The sequence below is a fragment of the Gossypium hirsutum genome, chromosome A01 (genome assembly GCF_007990345.1).
Source record: "Gossypium hirsutum isolate 1008001.06 chromosome A01, Gossypium_hirsutum_v2.1, whole genome shotgun sequence".
Taxonomy (NCBI): Eukaryota; Viridiplantae; Streptophyta; class Magnoliopsida; order Malvales; family Malvaceae; genus Gossypium; species Gossypium hirsutum.
Window position 1 is genome coordinate 118,797,278 of NC_053424.1, and position 20,012 is coordinate 118,817,289.

Here is a 20,012-nt window from a genome sequence, read left to right on the forward strand (position 1 = left end):
TTATACAATGACACTTGGCGTGCCACATGTACCTCAGGTTGACAATGAAGACTTATTCAAGCAAAATGGATGAAATTTTTAACGGAAGAAATTGATGGAATTTTTAATAGAAAGTGAAATGGATGGAATTTTTAACATGGAGGAACTAATTCAAGCAACTAGATAGTAATGTATCATCACTTAATAATAGAAATTTATGAAACTTTTGTCAGAAGGACCGGTTTTCTCTTTGGTCTAACGTATAATGACTCATTTTACCTATTTTTTAAATAGACGGAGTAGAACGGACTTCAAACGTAAGGTCTCCATTGTAGTTTTATCGTCGTTTGTAATAATTTTTTATTTAAAGAAATTACAAGTAAAATCAATCACAATTAATACATTTAATAACTATAATTAAAATTAACATTACAAATTAAAATTAGATTAATATTCAAAATATACTTATACAAGGTTCACAAACTAAAATAAATCTGTTGCGATAACTCGTACATGATCTACACATAATGTAATCAAACTTGAAATTTCAAAGTTCTCAAAGTTTCAACTTTGTCACTAAACTAAAACCTCATAGACTATATTATTTTTAAATAATATAATGGGTCAAGTCGATTGACCCAATGTTGAAAAATCTACACACAAATTTGGCCCAAAGTGAGTCAGACCGACCGGGCAAATCGAACTTAAACACCTCTATTTTATCGTAATGGTGTCTGTGAGTTGAATTAGGCTGGTTGAGTCATGTATGTCACCGATATATAATATAGTTGATTTAGTTCAGCTCAACGCGAAATATGACTATTAAATATTGTCTAAAAAGTTACTTCTATTTGTAACGATTAATCCAAAACCCATTTTCGTCCATATTATATTTTTCATTGTAAAAATATTTTTTTATAATTATTAATTTTCTGATAAAATTTTAAACATAAACAACGAATTTCTTTGAATTACATATTTAATTTGCATATAATATAAATTAGATTATGTATAAAAGATTAAAATATACTCTAAATTTTTGTAATTTTTTTACATTTGAAATTTAGCCCCTTCTCTTTTCAAAAATAAAAATGTAAGTCCAATTGTTAATATCGTTAAAATTCTTCTGTTAAATCTAGGTTTATTACAATGTCATTTTTTATTACATGACTACCGAATAATTTTTTTATTATTTTAAAATGTCATGTTAGCGAATTTAATAGAAGAGTTTTAACAGTGTTAACGATTAAACCTAAATTTTAAAATCTAAAAAATAAATGTATTAAATTCTTGCAAATAAAAGTAGAGAGGTTAAATTTCAAATGTAAAAAAAATACAGGGACTTGTACCATATTTTAACCAAAATTATAAACCTGATGCAACTTAGAAAAGCTTAAGTATTTGTAACCGATTAACTGGTTTGAATTTAAGGCGCGAAAGTATGACAGAGAACATAAGGCTTGAAGATTCCAGTCCTCTCGCCACCGTAGAAGATATCCAAAAACGCCTCCTCCGCCCTGCCTCGCTTCATTCTCCGCCGTACTTTCTCTTACCTCTCTGCTTATCCAAAGCGGATTTGAATTTCCCGTTTGATTTAATTGCAAAATTTCCTTCTTCTTTTTTTGCAGGGAAGGTTTCAAACTCTTTGGCATTGAAAGTGAATTCTAAACAGAGCGGAAGAACAGTTAAAAAAAGGCTGGAAGATTATTTAGATCCGGTCATTCTAGCAGCGATCTCGTCCAAGATAAGCCGTTCAAAGAAGGTAAAATTGGAGACGAAATTTAAGGGATTTGAGTGGCCTGTTGATGAACTTAAGGTGTTCGTGGAAGAGGATTCGAGGAACTCTAACGGAGGCAGCTGGAGAAACAAAGCTATTGATCTTAACGATGATTTCGATGCGCTCCGGGATGGCAGTGATGGAGATGAAGAGATCGGTTCTCCGTTTCAGCGTGTGGGAAAAAAAACGGCGTTGAAAAAATTCGAACATTGAAGATCTGGAAATCCAAAAAAAAGATTCAGCTGAGGTTCGTTAGTTCATTGAAAATTGGTGAAGAAATTCGCGCGCTAGATTTGATCAAAAGATAAGGTTCCTCATTTTCTCTTTCACTGTTCTTCTTGCTTTCGCAGTTAACCATTTTTGAATCTTAGGAAACCAAAATCCACAAGTTTTAGGATCAGTTATGGTTTAATTCTTCCTCCAGCCCTTGAGTTCTTTAAACTTTTGAAATTTAGTCTACTTTTAATTTCATGAATTTAACATTAACAAGGTTGTGAATTGGACTTTAATTTTTAAGTCAAACAAGTAATGGATTGAATTCATGGAATTAAAATTAGACTAAATTTCAAAAGTTTGAAGAATACAAGGGCTGGGGGAAGAATTAGACCATCAGTGATTCACTCTTGATCTTGCTTTAATGGGCTACTCAGGCCTAATTTAAAGCAGGCTTCCAATGGCTAGAAACTTGCTATTATTTTTAGTATATATGTCAACTAACCATTCATCGAACTAATAATTGAAACGAATTATAATAGCTCATTATTCATGAATCAATCTCTTTGAAATTTAATTTCATCGATTTCATTAATGGCAACTTGATTAAAACTCAACAATTAAGAAATGTAACACATGAGCATGAATTCTTAACCTTAGATGATCAAAATTCCATAAAAGTCATCGAGGTCGATTAATTTGTATCGAATGCAAAATGAAAGTTGTTGAATATTTATTTATGTCCTTTTTAGATGGTGATGTTTCTTTATTTATATGATATAGGTATTGTTCATTAATATGACGTTCTAGGTAGGTTTCATGCATATCAACAGGTATCCTACTCTAGACTTAAAACGTGTTTATGTAAATTCTATACGCGATTTTACGTGTGATTTCACAGGATAATATAGGTACCCCTACTATGAATACAAATTCTTATGCAAGCTTAGTCTACTATTATCATGCGAGCTTGATGACATCTGACCCGAACTCATTTAGGTTTTGGACTGATAATAACAAGTATCATAACAAAAATCTTCTTCTATTTCTTTATTTTGCTACGGATTGGAGAGGAAGAGAACGAAAACTAATGTTCATTCTCTCTTTCCCACTAAAGGGATATATATCTATATATATATAATTAGTGATTTAATTAAGTTAATAAATCATTAATCTATCACTAATCATGTTTTCTAATGTTGATTAATGAATAATGGTGGAGAACCATGGAATTCCACTACCATAATATTAATTGTGGAATATTTATTTCCAACGACTTGGTTACTAGCTTATTTAAGAACTTGTAAAATTTCTAATCAATTGTCTATTCATTTATACTAACTTAATTGATATATTTAATTATTAATTAATTATGTTTTTTAATCTAGTATTTGACTCATAATTTTCTTGATTCTAACTCCTCGAATAGCTCTAATTAGTTCAGTGCTTGCTTCGTACCTACTCAATTAAAAATTATAGACAGTTCAATTTAATGAATTTAGTTTTAAAATTAAATTTTCCGACACAATAAAAATTGAATCCTTATATTTTTCCTTCAAAAATTTTTAATACATGTGAATTATGATTGATTTGAATTATATAATAATTCCATATTATTAAGCTTAAAACTCCATTAAAGATAAAAAGAGCTTAAAACAGATAGGAAAATTGGCAGTTTTTTGCTTGAGCATCAGTGACTTGCTGCTGATGTTAAGAAGAAGAAATGGTTGATAGTTATTACAATTTGAATTTAATAATAAATAAGCAACCATCGTATCATTATTGTGTGACTCAAATCCCTCATTCGTTGAAAAAATAAATATACAGTAGCAAAATAAAGAGATTTGTGGGGGTGAAGGGCCAAAGCATAAAACTGGACTGAGGCACATCTGCTATACGGACCATACAACACAAGTTGAATCCATATAGAATTATTCTTCTTCTATTTGACTTTGATTGGAACAAAGTTCTTCAACACTTAAATAGATGTAGTCAAAACACCTCTTGTACCATTCTTTTTTCAACATTAGTGAATTTTTTCCGAAAGGGTTTTTCATATAAAATCTGCATGGGCTTATTTTCTTTTCTTATTGCTTTATAATCGTTTTACCGCCATTATCAACTTTTATTATAACATAATATGTTAACAAATCACTTTGTGTTATCCTAACTGCTCAACCTAAAAATTTTAATAAAAAAAAAGTGATTCCAATTCACACATCTTAAATGAATTTCTTGATGAAATAGTATTGAAATAGAGGTATTTATCAATCGGATATAATCGAGTTAAAAATATCTTTTAAATTTAAGTTTATTTTAATCTAAACTATTTTACTATTTAAAAATATAATTTTTATATTAACATTTGCATATTTTAATAATTAAATTAAACAAAAATACAATTTAATTTAAATTTAAATTTAAAAATCTTTACTCAGATTCAATTTAAATCGAGTAAACTTATCCAACCCGATAAATGATCATACTCATAAACAAGTCTCATAAAGCGCAATAAACCGAAGATGATATGCTTTCTTACACAACAATGTGCGCACTACTTTTGTGGCTTTAATTCTGTCAACTAAAGTACCTACATACCACTGTGATGATATAAGCATGTGAATCACCTTGAATCACATTAAATTACAAAAACAAGCATTCAATTTGCCATTTCATATATATATATATAAATGATTAAATTTACGAAATTTTTTAAAATAATTTCATTATAAATTTTGATCATATCTATTATTTTTAACAAATTTTTAGAACTATTCAATAACTCCTCTCTAACCCATAAATGGGAGGATAATGTGCTTTAACGCAATCAAACTCACGTACTTTTGTATTGGTAACAATGCTCATGCCAATTGAGCTAAAACTTAATTGAGAAATGTACAAAAATTTTAACTACAAGGATAATTGTACAATACATGTATCAAACGTTTTATGTAGAATTGATCATGGCCTGGTTAAGGCAAACATTTAGGCCCGCCCGTATTAAAATTTTTATATAAAAATAAATTTTAAAAATATAATATATCAAATACACTGGAAATACTAAAATAAATATTTTCTAGTAAATTGAAAAAAAATTATACTTAAATAACAATAAGATATTATAATTTAGCAAGCAAATGCCTTCAAAATAGTAGCAAAATTAACACTACAACAAGAATTATATAATATCTAAACAATAATAATAAAATAATAGTAATATAATAGCGAAATGACAACAAAACAGCAGCAAATAGAAACTTTTTTTTTTACAAATTTAGGCAAAGTTAGGTCCAGATAAAAAAAGACTTACATGAGATCCGGCTCGTTTAGAAATTAAGCCTTATTTTTTTCAAGTCTATTTTTTGGGTCTACATTTTTACCTACACACTCTCTTTTAAAATGGTCCGACCCATGATCAAATCTAATTTTGTGATAATTATATTAATTATATTTTAACACAGTCAAACATTGTATATGTTATATCATATAGTGTAAGTCCAAAAATAAACACCAAAGTCCAAACATTCGATTTAGCCTAAGAAATAGGTGTCAAGCAAAAGGAATTAGCCAAATCCCCAGCAAAATTAACTTTTAGCGGCGTTTTTTAAGGTCTTTAGCGGCACTTTTAAGCACCGCAAAAAATACCTCTATAGATAGCGCCACTAAAGTTTGCGGCGTTTATTTGAAAAAATGCCACTAAAGATCATGACCTTTAGCGGCGCTTTTTTCACAAACGCCGCTAAAGATTATGACCTTTAGCGGCGCTTTTCTCAAAAACGCCGCTAAGTCATGAAATTCAAAAAAAAATATTACAAAATATTATGAAAAATATAAAAAATTTAAAAAAATTTAAAATTCATTATCAAATTAAATTTTCTATTAAAATTTTAACTTTAAAACTAAATACAAAAATTAATGAATTTAAATTTAAAATTTAAAATAATAAATTAATAACACAATTAAAATCCAAAAGTTAGAACTCAAGTTATCTTAAATATTAAAATAAAAATAAAAATTTAGAATCAAAACAAAAATAAATAATAAAAATTAGATTAAATATAAAAATATCAATAAAATAAGATATTATAATGAAGTTCCTTCAATGAAATAAGGACTTAATTCCCATGTGAAATATAAACATTGATTATTTAAATTGATTAACTAAGTTAAAATTGCAATTTGTGTTTTTCTTCTTTCAACTCAAATAAAAATAAAATGTTGAAACAAAACAATTAAATAAAAAATTAGAATAATTAGTTGACAAGAGATTATTATTAAGTATATGCAAATATGCAAGTAGACGATTACAAAATAGGGTGTAGAAGGACAACAACAAAATTAACATAGTTACTCACAGCATCTTCTGCCTGTTGAACCAAGGCTGTACCTTCAGCAGTAACATGCTGCAACAAGGAAGTACTTTAGGTTTAGTTTTTAGGGACATGAGAAAGATCAATTGGTTTGCAGAACAGAGAAAACAAAATATTCAGACCTGCTTGAATACATTAGCAACAGGCTCCAAGCCTCGAGGTATTTTACAATAAAGCCTGTACATCCTAGAAAGATCCTCCACCTACAGAGTGTAAAGAAGGACAAGTTAATATCTAACGCATACATTTGCTGGAGCTAATAGCAAGAAGAGTAAGCATTGCTAGAAAAGAAAAAGATTGAACAATACCTTGTCATCTCTAAGCAAGGCCCTGCATCCTGAATGCTCCTTTTCAAGTAGCCGATTTGCATATGTAACCAACAACTCATGTTGCACTTTCTAGATAAAGAACAAACAGTAATCAATAGAATGATCTAGGAATTATAGAACTATCTTTATAAGAACTTATTGTTAATTCTTATCACATAATTCCATGTCAATTCATACGTCAAAAACATGCAATCTCAATGCCTAGGTAGCTAGAAGGAAACATATAAAACAACAACCAGATCTTTCCACTCAAAGAGAATTCACGCAGCTTCTATTGTTACATCTAAGTGACTACTTTCATTCATCAAACACTATTCATCTGAGTGACTGTCTTTGAGCAAAGAATTAACGAAATTCACTAAGAAAAAGAAAATCACCATCAAGCCAAAATTAAGCTCACAGAAAAACGGCTCTTCATTAACCTATTCCAGCCATTTCACTCACCTCTAACAATTTTGTCTCACTGCTTGAATGCAGGTAATTAGACACTCTCTCCCTTTCCTTTCTCAAGCATTCTTTAGACTGCAATTAACATTAAAGTAAATAAAACAATTAGAACCATCTCAATTAATCAGAGTAAAAAACTTAAAACCTATAAAATTAAATTAAATTTTCTATTAAAACTTTAGCTTTAAAACTAAATATAAAAATTGATGAATTTAAATTTAGAATTTAAATATTATGTTTAAATAAATGGGCAATCTACCAGCAACAGAGAGATAATACAATTTAATAGGGTTTGCTACCTCAAAACTTGGTTTTCAGATTCAATGTCTGAAATCTTTTCTTCAAGACTGCCAACAAAGAAACGATTTTAACTAGGAAAAAGACAAAAAGAGTGGAAGAAATTAATAAACACAGCTTCAGCAATATGCATGCAAAAAAACGCTATCCCAGATTCTGGTAGTTTACTGAAAGAATTTATATTAATCTTTTCTCAGTAAGGGCACAAACAAACCTGTGCATAACAGTCTTCAACTGAACTATTTTTGATTCTGCATCCAAAGCTTGTTTCAACCTTTCTTCACTTATTTTGTATACTAGTAAACAAATAATAATTAAAATAAAATAAGGTTATCAGCACCAACCAATTCGATGGGAACAACTCCAGTTTTCCCTCTTCACCAGATTTTGTGCAGATTTGGCCAATTCAGTCAGGATGTAATTGGTATCCTCAATTTATTAGTGATGAATATGATACAGAACCGTTTGGTCAGTTTGATAAGATTACAAAAAGAAATCATTATATAATTTTTTTTTTAAAAATCATAATATTTGTAATCTATACTATTAATATTTTTTTATTTTTTAAATATATTTTTATATAAAATCTCATAAATAATAGAAAAATATCACATTAACTCTTTTATATTTTAGAAAATTATAAATTAATACATGCTCAAAATAAATTTTGCTCCCAAAATAATAAAATTTTAATATAATCTTTTAAAAATTATAAAAATATAAGCTATCATAAATATAAAATTACATTTTATCTCTCACAAAAATACGCAACTCAAAAGTTTACTCCAAAATTAATTTTGACCTTGATAAATGATGTCAGTGTCTCATTATTTGTATCTTTTGTATAATTAATAATTTTGTTTAATTAAAATAACAAGACAAAAATCATACAAAAATCAGGGCCCTCTCTCCATAACATGACACATCAAATAAAAAACACTATGTTTTGATAGAAGCCAAGAACAAACACAGAATAATAATAATACATGCTTACCCTCATCCGTTTCTCCAGTTGTAATCTCCATGTCAGTTCCTCAAATTGCTTTTCCAGTTTGTTCTTTGCAGCTTGCAGAGCTCCCGTCTCTCTAGCAGCCTGTAAACAAAATAATAACAGAAAATCTAAGGGATGCATTCATAAAACAAAATATTATCATACTTAAAGGTCTTAGAAGTACTACATTGTTTCAGAAAACAAGGTCTGCATATAGAGAAAAATAAGTAACCCCCCAACCCACACACACAAAAAAATATTTATGTAAAAGATTTAGTAAATTTTAGATAAGATTTCGCCAGAGCATGGATATCTTGAATAGGCTTTAACTTGTACCCAAAATAAAACTCAAAACTCAAATTAGAAGAACCTCCCCAAAAATATCTTAGCAAAGCTGCAACTTCTTAGTGCTCTGATTTCAAATTTAAGCAGAGAAGAGGGCCACAGAAGACAAGTATGTCAGCTGCCAACCATTTTCAAGGTTCTAAAATATAAAAGACAACAAATTTCTATAAAAAGTTCAGCAGGACGAACAAGACATACCATCTTAAGCTTCCGCAGTTCTTTACGAGCTACTCTTCCTCTCCATGCACATTGTGTTGCAATTGCTGCTTTCTTCAACTTCAGATAATGCAAAATTATACTTTGCCCCCCCCCCCCTTTTTCACTTTTGGCCCCTAAAACAATTTCCTGGCTTCACCCAGGAAACAATGTTGCAAGATAATAGCAACAAGTCAACAAAAACATCACAACAACTCAGATTAAATTCATTAACTTTAAAACTGAGTAAAAATTGGTAAGCAACACAAACTTGTAGTGCCTAGGAACATTACAACTGTTATCAGACTTCCAATGCTTGAGGTTCTTCTTATAACAAAAAATAACACAAACTTGAACAAGGCACGATAAGAAAGTGAGAAAGGCACCTGAAGCTCGGGTGGAAGATGTCTGTAAACATCATAAATTTGATCTTTGAACCCTCTGCTTAACATCTCATCAGATTCATTGAGAATCAATAGTTTAATAGCTCTTGTACGTAGGGTTCTCCTCTTGATCATATCACAGACTCTACCTGGAGTTCCCGATACTACATGAACTCCGTTTTCTAGTTTTCTTATATCTTCACCCACACTTTTGCCTCCAATACATGCGTGTGCTTGTATATTCATGAAATCGCCAATTGTCCGTATCACTTTCTCTGTTTGAGACGCCAATTCTCTTGTAGGTGACAATATCAACGCCTGAACCCTAAAATAACACTACTTAGCATATTCACAATTCATACTTCAAAATAAATTAAATAAATTATAGATTAATCCTAAACAAAATTCAAGCCTCAAACACCTTCCCTAATTTACCATCTTTCAATAGCATTATTTTTTACTCTTCGAATAAGAAACATCTCAAATTTAAGGTTTTAGCTATGAGGTATCTAAAAATTAGGGCTTTTGCAAAAAATCACATGAAATCGATATCAGAACACATTTAAATCTGTCAAAAACAACTATTTTTAAAACAGGTCAAAGAATTGAAATAAAAAACATACTCTCTGCTAGCGGTGTCGACCACTTGACAAACAGTGAGAGCAACCATGGAAGTTTTTCCGGTACCAGATTGGGCTTGAGCAATCACATCGCGGCCATTGATTATCGGCATAACGGCTCTCTGCTGAATAGCCGACGGCTTTTCAAAGCCGTAATTGTAGATTCCACGGAGGAGTTCGTCTTTTAATCCCATCTGATCGAAACTCAATATCGGCATGGTTATTTCAGCTCCTTTCACTTGTTTTTCTTCCACTAGCTCCAAAGCTGCCCATGCTTTGTAAGATTCGATCTCGAAAAGCTTCATTAGGTCTTCCATGGCGGATGGATCGAAATTCTTGTTGCCTTGTAAAGCTTGATCTGAGAGGAAAGTGAATTGAGAGAGGAGAGCTTCCATGGCTGTTTGATGAATTCAAATGCAGATCTACCTGGGAAAATTGGAAAGCAGCAAAAGCGGTAGAGAGAAACACCTAAAGGGTTTTGAGGATACCGATTTTAGGGGGGAAATTAGACGTTTCAGGGGGAATTTGTGGATAAAAGAGCGCCACTTTTTTTTTGCATTTTTTGTGGCGTTTTTATAAAAAAAAGCCGCTATTGTATATATTTTGCAGCGTTTTTCATGAAAACGTCACTAATCTCTATTTTATATTTTATTTTTATTTGTTATCAATGTTGTTATTTATTTATCAATGTTTTTTTAAATCTAATATTTAAATATATCAAATAGTTTAGATTAAATATTTTTTAAAATAAAAGTATTAATTGGTTGTATAAAATTTTATCATTTAACAAATATCAAGTAAACCTTAAATCCTAAATCATTTAATATATATATAAAGTTTATCTATTATCTCTTAAATAATTTAAACTATAATCATAATTTTAATATATTAAAATTAAAATTATCTCTTTTACAATCATATAAGAAATTATTTAATATATAAATTAAAAACACTAATTAATTTAAACCATTAATCCCTAAACTCTAACACTATGTTTGGTTGGGTGTATTGGCTATGCCAATACACCCCTAATCGGTGGGGCCCACTTAAGACGCCTCTATGCCGTTGTTTGGTTCATGGTTTTTCTATTACGCCTGTAATACAATACTAACCTAATCGGTGAAATCCACCGATTTCTAATACACCCCATTTGCTCAGATTAGGCGCCGCATAGGTTTACCATCCCTGTTATACCCTCCCATCTGCTTCCTCGTTTCTCTTCTGTTCCTTCTAGCCTCTGCCGATTTCCTTGTTGGTAAGTTAATACCTCCAGATTTGTTTCACTCTGCTGATTCTGCATGTAATCGGTTTCCCCTTTTCTGATTACAGCTTCTTCTTCATCGCACTGTGCCCGAATTTGGTCATTTACAGGTTAGTGTTTTGGGTTTTTAAGCTTTCCATTCCTCCTAATTTATTCCTCTTCTTGGTTGCCTTGCCTGCGCCTAGTTATCGCCATTTCTGCTTCTTTCCAGACTCCACTCAAGGCTTCAATTTATTTCAAAGGAAATCCATATTCATTACAGGTCAACTAAACCTTCAATTTACAAGCCATATGTAATCATGTTTCCTTTTTTTTTTAATTTTGGGTCTCTGCAAGATTTGTTCTTTTTGGGGTTTTGAATTCTTTTTATTGTTATGTTTAGTTAATCCTTGAATTTATGTTGTTTAGAGATGGTGAATTTAACAGAAGTAATATAGTTGATGTCAGTATTCATGTTTGTGGAAGAAATGATTAGAAGAGTTAATTATAACAAGAGAAATGGAAATAAGGTACAATTCACTGCGTTAAAAACAGTACCTTTTCGTTGAACAAAACTCCACCAGTAGGGTTATCTTTGTCTTCAAGTCTGGACTGTTTTCTATCTCAAGAATCTTTAAGGCTGGGAAGTCAACAGTATAATCTTCATGGAAAAATCCAATGAGTTTCTGAAGATCTTTCAATTTGAGGGAGTTCAATCGAGGGAAGCAAATTAATCCTCTGTTTTAGAATGCTTCTTCGATCTGCTCCTCCAGCCCGTTGCAAAAGTCATTTCAAACAACTGGAATTCCTCATATGCATCAGCAGCCACCAATGCAACCACAGGCACGACTTTCATCAGCACCGAATTTCCATCATCAGCATGCCCCACAAATGGGTCCTAGTGTTGGTTTCCAACACCCTGGTGCTCAGCATCTTTCACAGCCGATGTTCCATGTAAGTAAAAAGTTACAATTTGGAAGTCAGTCTTGGGTGTCTCCTTCATAACATATTCTGCAATAATTTCTCTTATTTTTTGAATTACTCAGTCAGGTAATAGACCTCCTAGCCTTGGACCTTCGTTTCCACAAGGGCAGCCACCACGTGCAAATCAGCTGCTAGCTCAATTAACGTATCAAAATCAGGTATGTGCAAATTTTAGTTGTTTGATGTGTATTGGTTTTATCACTTAGTGGACCATTCTAATTGGGTTGATTATTAAAAAAAATGAGCTCATGTTTTTTATCACGCTACTGGTCTAAGTGGCAGGCTGTAAACATTCCATAGTTTACCTTGTGTGTGTACTAGATTATTTTTTGTCTCTCTGAAAAAGTCTGACAAATGTCTGCCTTGTTATTCACACCACTGCTAACAGATTGTTGAACTGATTGGCTTCGGGCTTCATTAAAATTGTGAAAATCTGTTTTTGAGTCCCTTTTCCTTGATAATTCCTGTACATGTAGATGAAAACACAATTGCAAGTTAGAAGTGCACACAATTGTGATTGCAATAGCAGTTAGGTGGAATTTATGTACTTCAAGGTGGAGAAATGTCTGATTACATGTGGTATCTCTTCCACTGCACGCATGTCAATAAGGGGAAATATATTTGTAGCTACCATTGAGCAGTGTTTGCTGTCTTTGAATAATTAAATTCGTTCAGCTAGCTATGTAAGTTAGAGTTCTGGCTCAGGCTAGAGTAATTATAATCCATTGAATGAGGTGAAGAAAGGTTATGAGTTTGTAACTGGTCTTGATTTAATAAAAGGTAAAGCTTTAATAACTGAATTAAATTATCCTTAACATGCAAGATGGGATCATTGTTTTCAAGTTTGCTCTTTAGTTGCTTTTACATTTGTGTGCAAGTAGTTAAATTATTTTCTTTCTTTCTTTTTTTAGTTATTGTTTTTGTTACATTATCCCACCAAATGCAAAAAGAAATAAGAAAAGTGTTTTGGATACCAATTAAAAAAGGTACTTCTGAAAGAATAAAGGTTTATAATAACATTATAAGGAAGCATGATTTTAGTTTTGCATGGGGCTAAAAGATATGGATTAATGTTAAATTTAAAGTTACTTATATTTAATCAAATATGGTTTGTTTTTTACTATAAGTCATTTTTAATCAAATATGGTTTATTTTTTACTATTCAACTTTATTTATGTAGTAGTTTTTGAGTAATCAAAGAGCAAATAATGAGATCTTAATGAGGAAAGTTACATATTAACTGGAGTTTTAATCTCCTGCACTTGATTTTCAATTTTTAGTTGAAACTAAAGTTCCATCTCTAATGTAATAGTATCCTGTGGGAAATGTCTATGGCTTAATAGACTCTGCCAATTGACAACATCTTTTGTATGTGTTATGGTTATTCTTTCAGGCAGGAGCCTTGCATTTAGGATCCGAGTTTGGCAACCAAGTAGGGGGTTCGATGCAGGCAGATAGAGGATCTTCGTGGACACATAGTCAACCAGATAATTCAGCACTAACTCAGTTGCAAGGACCCTCACCATTGGTTTCCAGTCAGATGGTTCCAGGAAATAGCCCCCTCGTCCAGCATCGGTGATTATCCAAACTTTGAGTTTCATACAAGCAAATAGAATTAGTCAGTAGTTTGAGTGGTTCCATTAACAGTTTCCATTGGCTCTTTATAGTTGACTCCTGAGATGGAGAAGGCGTTACTTCAGCAGGTGATGAGCCTCACTCCGGAACAGATTAATCTCTTGCCTACAGAGCAAAGGAATCAAGTGCTTCAGCTCCAGCAAATTCTGCGCCAATGACAAGACTCTACTTCAGCTATGTTTGCATGCCATATACTGATAAAAAAGGACAAATCTCAGCTGACTAAAATTGATTGATTTGCTGTTTTAATACAGCTGCCAATTCAGCATTCATCTCCTTTGAGCCTGCCTTGTTTATATATTTGTAGGTTGATAGCTTCTGAAAGTTGAATTCTAGGGGCAGATTTGTAGGTTTATGTACTAACAACGAAAGGAGCTTGAGTGCATTGTGGGGGAAGCTTGCTGCCGAGATACTGATGCAAAACTGGGATATTGCTCTTGAAGAACTTAATCGTTTGAAAGAAATAATCGATTCCAAGGTTTTGGTTATATCCCCATTGATTATTCGGTTTTTATTTTGACAATTTGCTTTCCGATTATTCGTTGACTCATTTATTGGTCTTTTTGCTGCAGAGCTTCTCATCACCTTTGAACCAAGTTCAGAGTAGAATATGGCTTATGCATTGGAGCCTCTTCATCTTTTTCAACCATGACAATGGAAGAACACAGATCATTGACCTATTTAATCAAGACAAGTATGTCACTTTAACAACTAAACTTAAGGTTTCCATGTTTTGTTACTGATGTTGTTAGTTGCATCATTTGTGTGGTAGTCACATCTGTGCTTATTTGTTCTTTGTGCATTTTCCTGTCTTTTTATGCCATGACTTACTTCTGTTTCAAGATCCTGCTATGTTCACATGCTTCGGTTTTGATTGTGTTGGAATGGAACATGTTTAGAAACTTTGTGGATTTATTTTATCATTTGCATGGTTTTTTTAATATGAAAAGTTAATGCACTGCCTACCATGTAATTTGCAAAATGTTTGTTCAAAGATTTGAGGCTAAAGTAGGTGATATCTTCGCATTGACAAAGAAAGTATGTGTCCCATAAAGAACTGCAATCAAACCAAAAACAAAGAAAGTAGTGTTAAACCTCTAATGAACATGTCTAGAAGTGTGTATATGGTATATGCCCCATGTTTTGAAGTCTTTACTCTTTAGCATGTCTAAGAGAATGTGTATAGTATTTGCATGTTGAATTTTATATAAGCAAATTAAGTGATCAGTTTACTAATGCAGGGAAGAAGTAGATGAGTTGTGTCGAACATTGGAAGAGAAAGAGGACAGTTCATGTACTGCCTCAGATCAGTTTTCTTGTATCACAATATAATGAACTTTGCTAAACAAGTTATGCGTGCAATTTAGTTGGAGAGGTTTTTTGTTAGGTCATGTAAGACTTTTGTTGGTTAAACTATTAGAAATTCAAGAGCAAATTGGGTCATCTAATATAAAAATGAGCAATTTAGTCCTTATATAATTCGTTTTGAAGCAAACAAGTAACTTTTGAATAGTTTTAATATTTTTCTTATCTAAATGCTCGTGGAAAAAATTGAAAATAAACATGTCTAAAAGTTTAATCATAAAAAATCCATCTTTCTACAGAAAATATAACAAAAAAAAAGTTAAAATAAACGAAGAAAACAACATTGAAGACCAAAATTGCTGCAAGTCAAATCTAGAAACAAAAATGAAATTGAATACATAATTCATTACTGGAAACAGAATACATAATTGGGAATATGAAGAAAAACCCTAATTCATTATATTGTTAAGTAAATTTAACTTGGGTTGCTGATGGTAAAGTAACAATCATAAAATCATTATTCAAAGTCAAGTTCAAATATTTTAATATTTGATAGAAGAAATTGATGAAGTTTGTTGATACAATCATAAGAATATTTAATTTTATTAAATTATATATTTTTGTTAAATTATATTTAATAATAATAATTTTATAGTATTATATATTATGATTTTAGTAAATTCATATAATAATATTTAATACTAAGAATTTTATTAAATTATATATTTTTGTTAAATTATATTTAATAATAATTATTTTAAATTATATTTTATAATATTATATATTATAATTTTAATAAATTCATATATTTTATCAAATTATATATTATAAAAAATATATTTAATAATAATTATGTTAAAATATGATTAAATTATTTATTATTTATATTAATAATCTTATTAAAATTTAATAACAATAACAATAATCAGTTACCTAAACAAATTTATGCTAAGGGTATTCTAGTCATTTTAGTTTTTTCCATTATGCTATTACACCTCTATTCCATTCAACCAAACACAAGATTACTATTACGCCTCTATTCCATTACATTCAACCAAACAGTTGATTTGCTATTACACCTCTAATCCAATACACCTCTAATCCAATACACCTCTAATCCAATACAGCGAACCAAACGTGCCCTAAAATCCTAAAATATAAATCATTAACCCTGAACCTATAACCCATAACCCCTAACCCTTAAATTTTAAACCCCAACCCTTAAACCAAAATACATAAACCTTAAAATAGTAACTCATAAACCTTAAACCCTCAATCATATACCCTAAATCGTAAATCCTAAACTATAATGATTAATTGATTCAATATTTTTAAATTAATATTATCTTTTTTACAATTATATAAGAAAATATTTATCATATAAATAAAAAACATTAATTAACTAAACCCTAAACTCTTAATCTTTAATCTCTAGACCTTAAATCCTAAATCTTAAAATATAAACTCTTAATCATAGACCCCTAACCCATAATCCCTAAACCCATAATCCATAAAACTTAAAATAGTAACTCGTAAACCTTAAACCCTTAACCATATGCCCTAAATCATAAACCTTAAACTATAATGATAATTAATTTAATATTTTAAAATTAATACTATCTCTTTTATAATTATATAAGAAAATATTTAACATATGATGTACATCAACATCCATGTGATGTTTTTTGGGTTTAGTATTTTAGGGGTTAAGTTTTTTTAAGGTTTAAGAGTTTAGTGTTTTAAGGATTATATATTAGTGTTTATGATTTTTTTGGGGTTTAGGTTTTAGGGGTTATATGACTTTTAGCGGCGTTTTACCGAAAGCGCCGCTAATGCTCCGGTTTTTAGCGGCGTTATACCAAAAGCGCCGCTAATGCTCCTGTTTTTAGCGGCGCTTTTAACAAAAAACACTGCTATTGCTCTGTTTTTAGCGGCGTTTTTGGTAAAACGCCACTATTGCTCTATGTTTTACAATTTTTGTGACGTTTTTTGATAAAACGCCGCTAAAGCCCTGTTTTCCTGTATTGATATCAGTAATAATACTTATGAAGGAGTAAATGGCAGCTATAAAACAAAAAGAGTAAAGGGCAGGAGTCGGGTAAATTTAATAATTCTTTTAGAAGGACCGGAATTGAATTATAATTTTTTTGTGAGGTTAAAATATAATTTTATTTTGCATTCACTTACGATTTCAATACTTTTAAAAAAATTATATAAAAATCTTTTTATTTTTGAGGGACTAAAGTGAAATTTATCACATAATAACGTTTACTTGTATAAATTATTAGAGAACTAAAAAACATTCTTCCCATTTGGGAGACGCCCCTGCATGCTTGCCCCCTTTAAATTCGCCCATCGTAGGAGTACTTCTGTCCATCAACTAGGGGTGTTTAATCGGTTAACTAATATGTTAACTAACCTGAACTATCATAAACTGAACTAATCGACCTTTTTAAACCCTTAACCGTTAACCGAATCGAAATTTTTTCAAAAAAAATTAACCGAACCGAACTTTTTCAGTTAATTCAGTCGGTTAACCAAATTAACCGAAAATTTATATATATATATATATATTTTATTTTTGGTTAAAACAAATATAAAACATATAAAAAATTAACCGACTTAACCGACCGATTAATTTATATTTCCAAAAAATTAACCAAAACGAACCGACCGAATACTTATATATTATAATATTATTTATTAAATTCGATTAATTCAATTAATCGACCGATTTCGAATTAAATTAACCGTTAACCGAACTTTCAAAAAATTATTAACCTACCCCTGACCAAATTAATTCGGTTAATCGATCGATTAACCGAATTAATTTGATTTTATCCGAAATCATATACTCTTCAATCTAATCTTGTCTCTACTCGGAATCACCCAAATAAATTGTTTACTAAGTGCAAAAAGTCCAAAAAAATTGCTAATTTACATTGAGGTGCCTTGAAGATTTGATACCTACCCATCAACTCATTTGAATGGCTAATAGAATCCCCATATCCCACCAATCACCTTCATAGATCTCTATATAAGTTGTTTCAATTATTAAGTTTAAAATAGTAAGAACTATTGGGTTTCTTCTACTTAATTATATGTAGTTAAAGTATTCAACATTTTAGTCAGTTGAGTCTTAATTCGATTGACATGAGTATTATTGTCAATGTAGAAGGACGTGAGTTTAAGTGCGTTGAAATGCATTATCCTCTTATTTATGGGTTAGGGATAAATCATGGGTAGTTTTAAGCATTGTCTCAAAATATATATATATGATCAAAACCTATAATAAAATTATTCACAAAAAAAGTATCCAAGGTTTTTGTTTTACGCCAAAATATTGAGTCTTTCTGTAGTAGCTTTTAGGCACAAATATATATTCAACCACTCATTGATTGATGTTATGGAAATAAAATTATCAAACATCTTACAAACAATGTGTCACATTTATAAATTTGTAATGATTTTTGCTTATGCTTGATTTTGGGCATTAACTAAAAGATAAAATATTTATAGATATTATATGATATAATGATAAATTCAGCTTTCATTTTTTTATATATTTTTATTAATTTAGATAATATTTTTAATTAAATCTAAACATTAATCTTTCAAAATGAGTTAATTAAAAAAAATGCTCACTAAAATATTAATTTTTTAATGATGTTAGTGTAGCAACTTGCGTGGTAGTCCACTCGTACTTTCATACTGACATGACCCTGTTTATTGCTTGCTACATTAATAAATAATTTAGAATTATAAAAAAATACAAAAGAAAAAAATCACATGAAACATATGTGGATTGTTATATAGGTTGCTATATATGTTTAAAAATTTAACGTATTTTTATTAAAATAATAATAATTCGATTATTTTTTAAAGGTTAATAGTCAAATTCAACTCTTTTTAAAAATTTGAAGGCCAAATTTAACTCAACAAAGAATGTAAAAACTAAGGGCTAAAACGATAACGTAAGTGACTAAAACGTAACAGTTCAAACATAAGTGACTATTTTAGCAGTTTCCCCTTCTTTAAATAGTTATCAATTCCAATCGAAATAGTGTTGCTTTTCATCCTTGTCTTCTTATAACATTCAACAATTTGTACGAGTTTGTCTATGAGGGAAAATTCTAAACTCCAAAAAACATTAAAGAAGAATAGACAGGTGTCAATTTTTTATCACTATCATCCACTTGCTACTACAATTTGATAGAAATTAGTTGAGAAAAACTATTGGAACTTGGAAGCAACCCAAATTACTTCTTTTTTTTTTTAACATTTCACCATTAAAAATAAAAAAAAATTCGATTTAGTTTTAACTCGATTGATATAGGTATTATTGTTAATACAAGCGAACATGAGTTCGAGTGTGCTGAAGCGCATTATCCTTTTATTAATGGATTGGGGAGGGACTACAAAAGAAAAACAGATATGATTAAAACCTACAAATATTAATTGCATAATTTATATTGAATTTAATAAAAACAAAATATAATTTTTTTTGAAAAAATAATCTTTATTGTTGTTTGTTGAAGTTCATTTAATGAAATTTATAAAATGATATCATTAGGACACGTGTACTCTAATAAAAAATGTGGGTACTTAATTAGTACAAAATAAAAGTTAGGTGCTTAATTTTGATAAAAGAAAACTCTTAAGTATTTAAGTGAAAAAACATAGTGCTAAAGTAAACATTGAAGCCAAATTCACGTTCTAAGTAGTATATCGACCTAATTAAAAACTAAGAACACATCACATCGTTATAAAACAATTGGGTAAACTACACCCAAGGTTATTAAATTATTAGTAAGTTTACGTTTTGATCATTCAACTTTAAAAAATTACAAAATGGTCATTGCATTATTCAAAAGTTTTTATTTAAGTTACTGAACTATTCAA

At 30.1% G+C, this 20,012-nt stretch overlaps 2 protein-coding genes across 5 annotated transcripts; one reads left to right on the forward strand and one right to left on the reverse strand.

Moving 5' to 3' along the window:
* Positions 1-6,222: 6,222 nt before the first annotated feature.
* On the reverse strand, positions 6,223-10,515 carry LOC107958014 (pre-mRNA-splicing ATP-dependent RNA helicase prp28). 4 transcript variants are annotated; one of them, XR_005928632.1, is made up of 10 exons: positions 9,950-10,509; positions 9,330-9,651; positions 8,947-9,093; positions 8,407-8,505; positions 7,757-7,841; positions 7,627-7,663; positions 7,415-7,462; positions 7,113-7,190; positions 6,648-6,737; positions 6,474-6,542 (listed from the first exon to the last, which is right to left on the reverse strand). XR_005928632.1 is itself a non-coding variant. In XM_041115646.1 (8 exons), exons 1-8 carry the CDS (start codon positions 10,339-10,341, stop codon positions 6,274-6,276), a joined length of 1,308 nt encoding a protein of 435 aa, XP_040971580.1. In that variant the 5' UTR covers positions 10,342-10,515; the 3' UTR covers positions 6,223-6,273. The 4 variants fall into 4 exon arrangements, 1 of the variants encoding a protein (XP_040971580.1); XR_005928634.1 differs by having other exon boundaries at positions 7,415-7,486; XR_005928633.1 differs by lacking the exon at positions 7,415-7,462.
* Positions 10,516-11,456: 941 nt separating this feature from the next.
* On the forward strand, positions 11,457-15,240 carry LOC121230628 (uncharacterized). Its single transcript, XM_041115654.1, has 5 exons — positions 11,457-12,140; positions 12,233-12,328; positions 13,564-13,745; positions 13,838-14,283; positions 14,378-15,240. Exons 1-4 carry the CDS (start codon positions 12,000-12,002, stop codon positions 13,839-13,841), a joined length of 423 nt encoding a protein of 140 aa, XP_040971588.1. The 5' UTR covers positions 11,457-11,999; the 3' UTR covers positions 13,842-14,283; positions 14,378-15,240.
* The last annotated feature ends 4,772 nt before the right edge of the window (positions 15,241-20,012 follow it).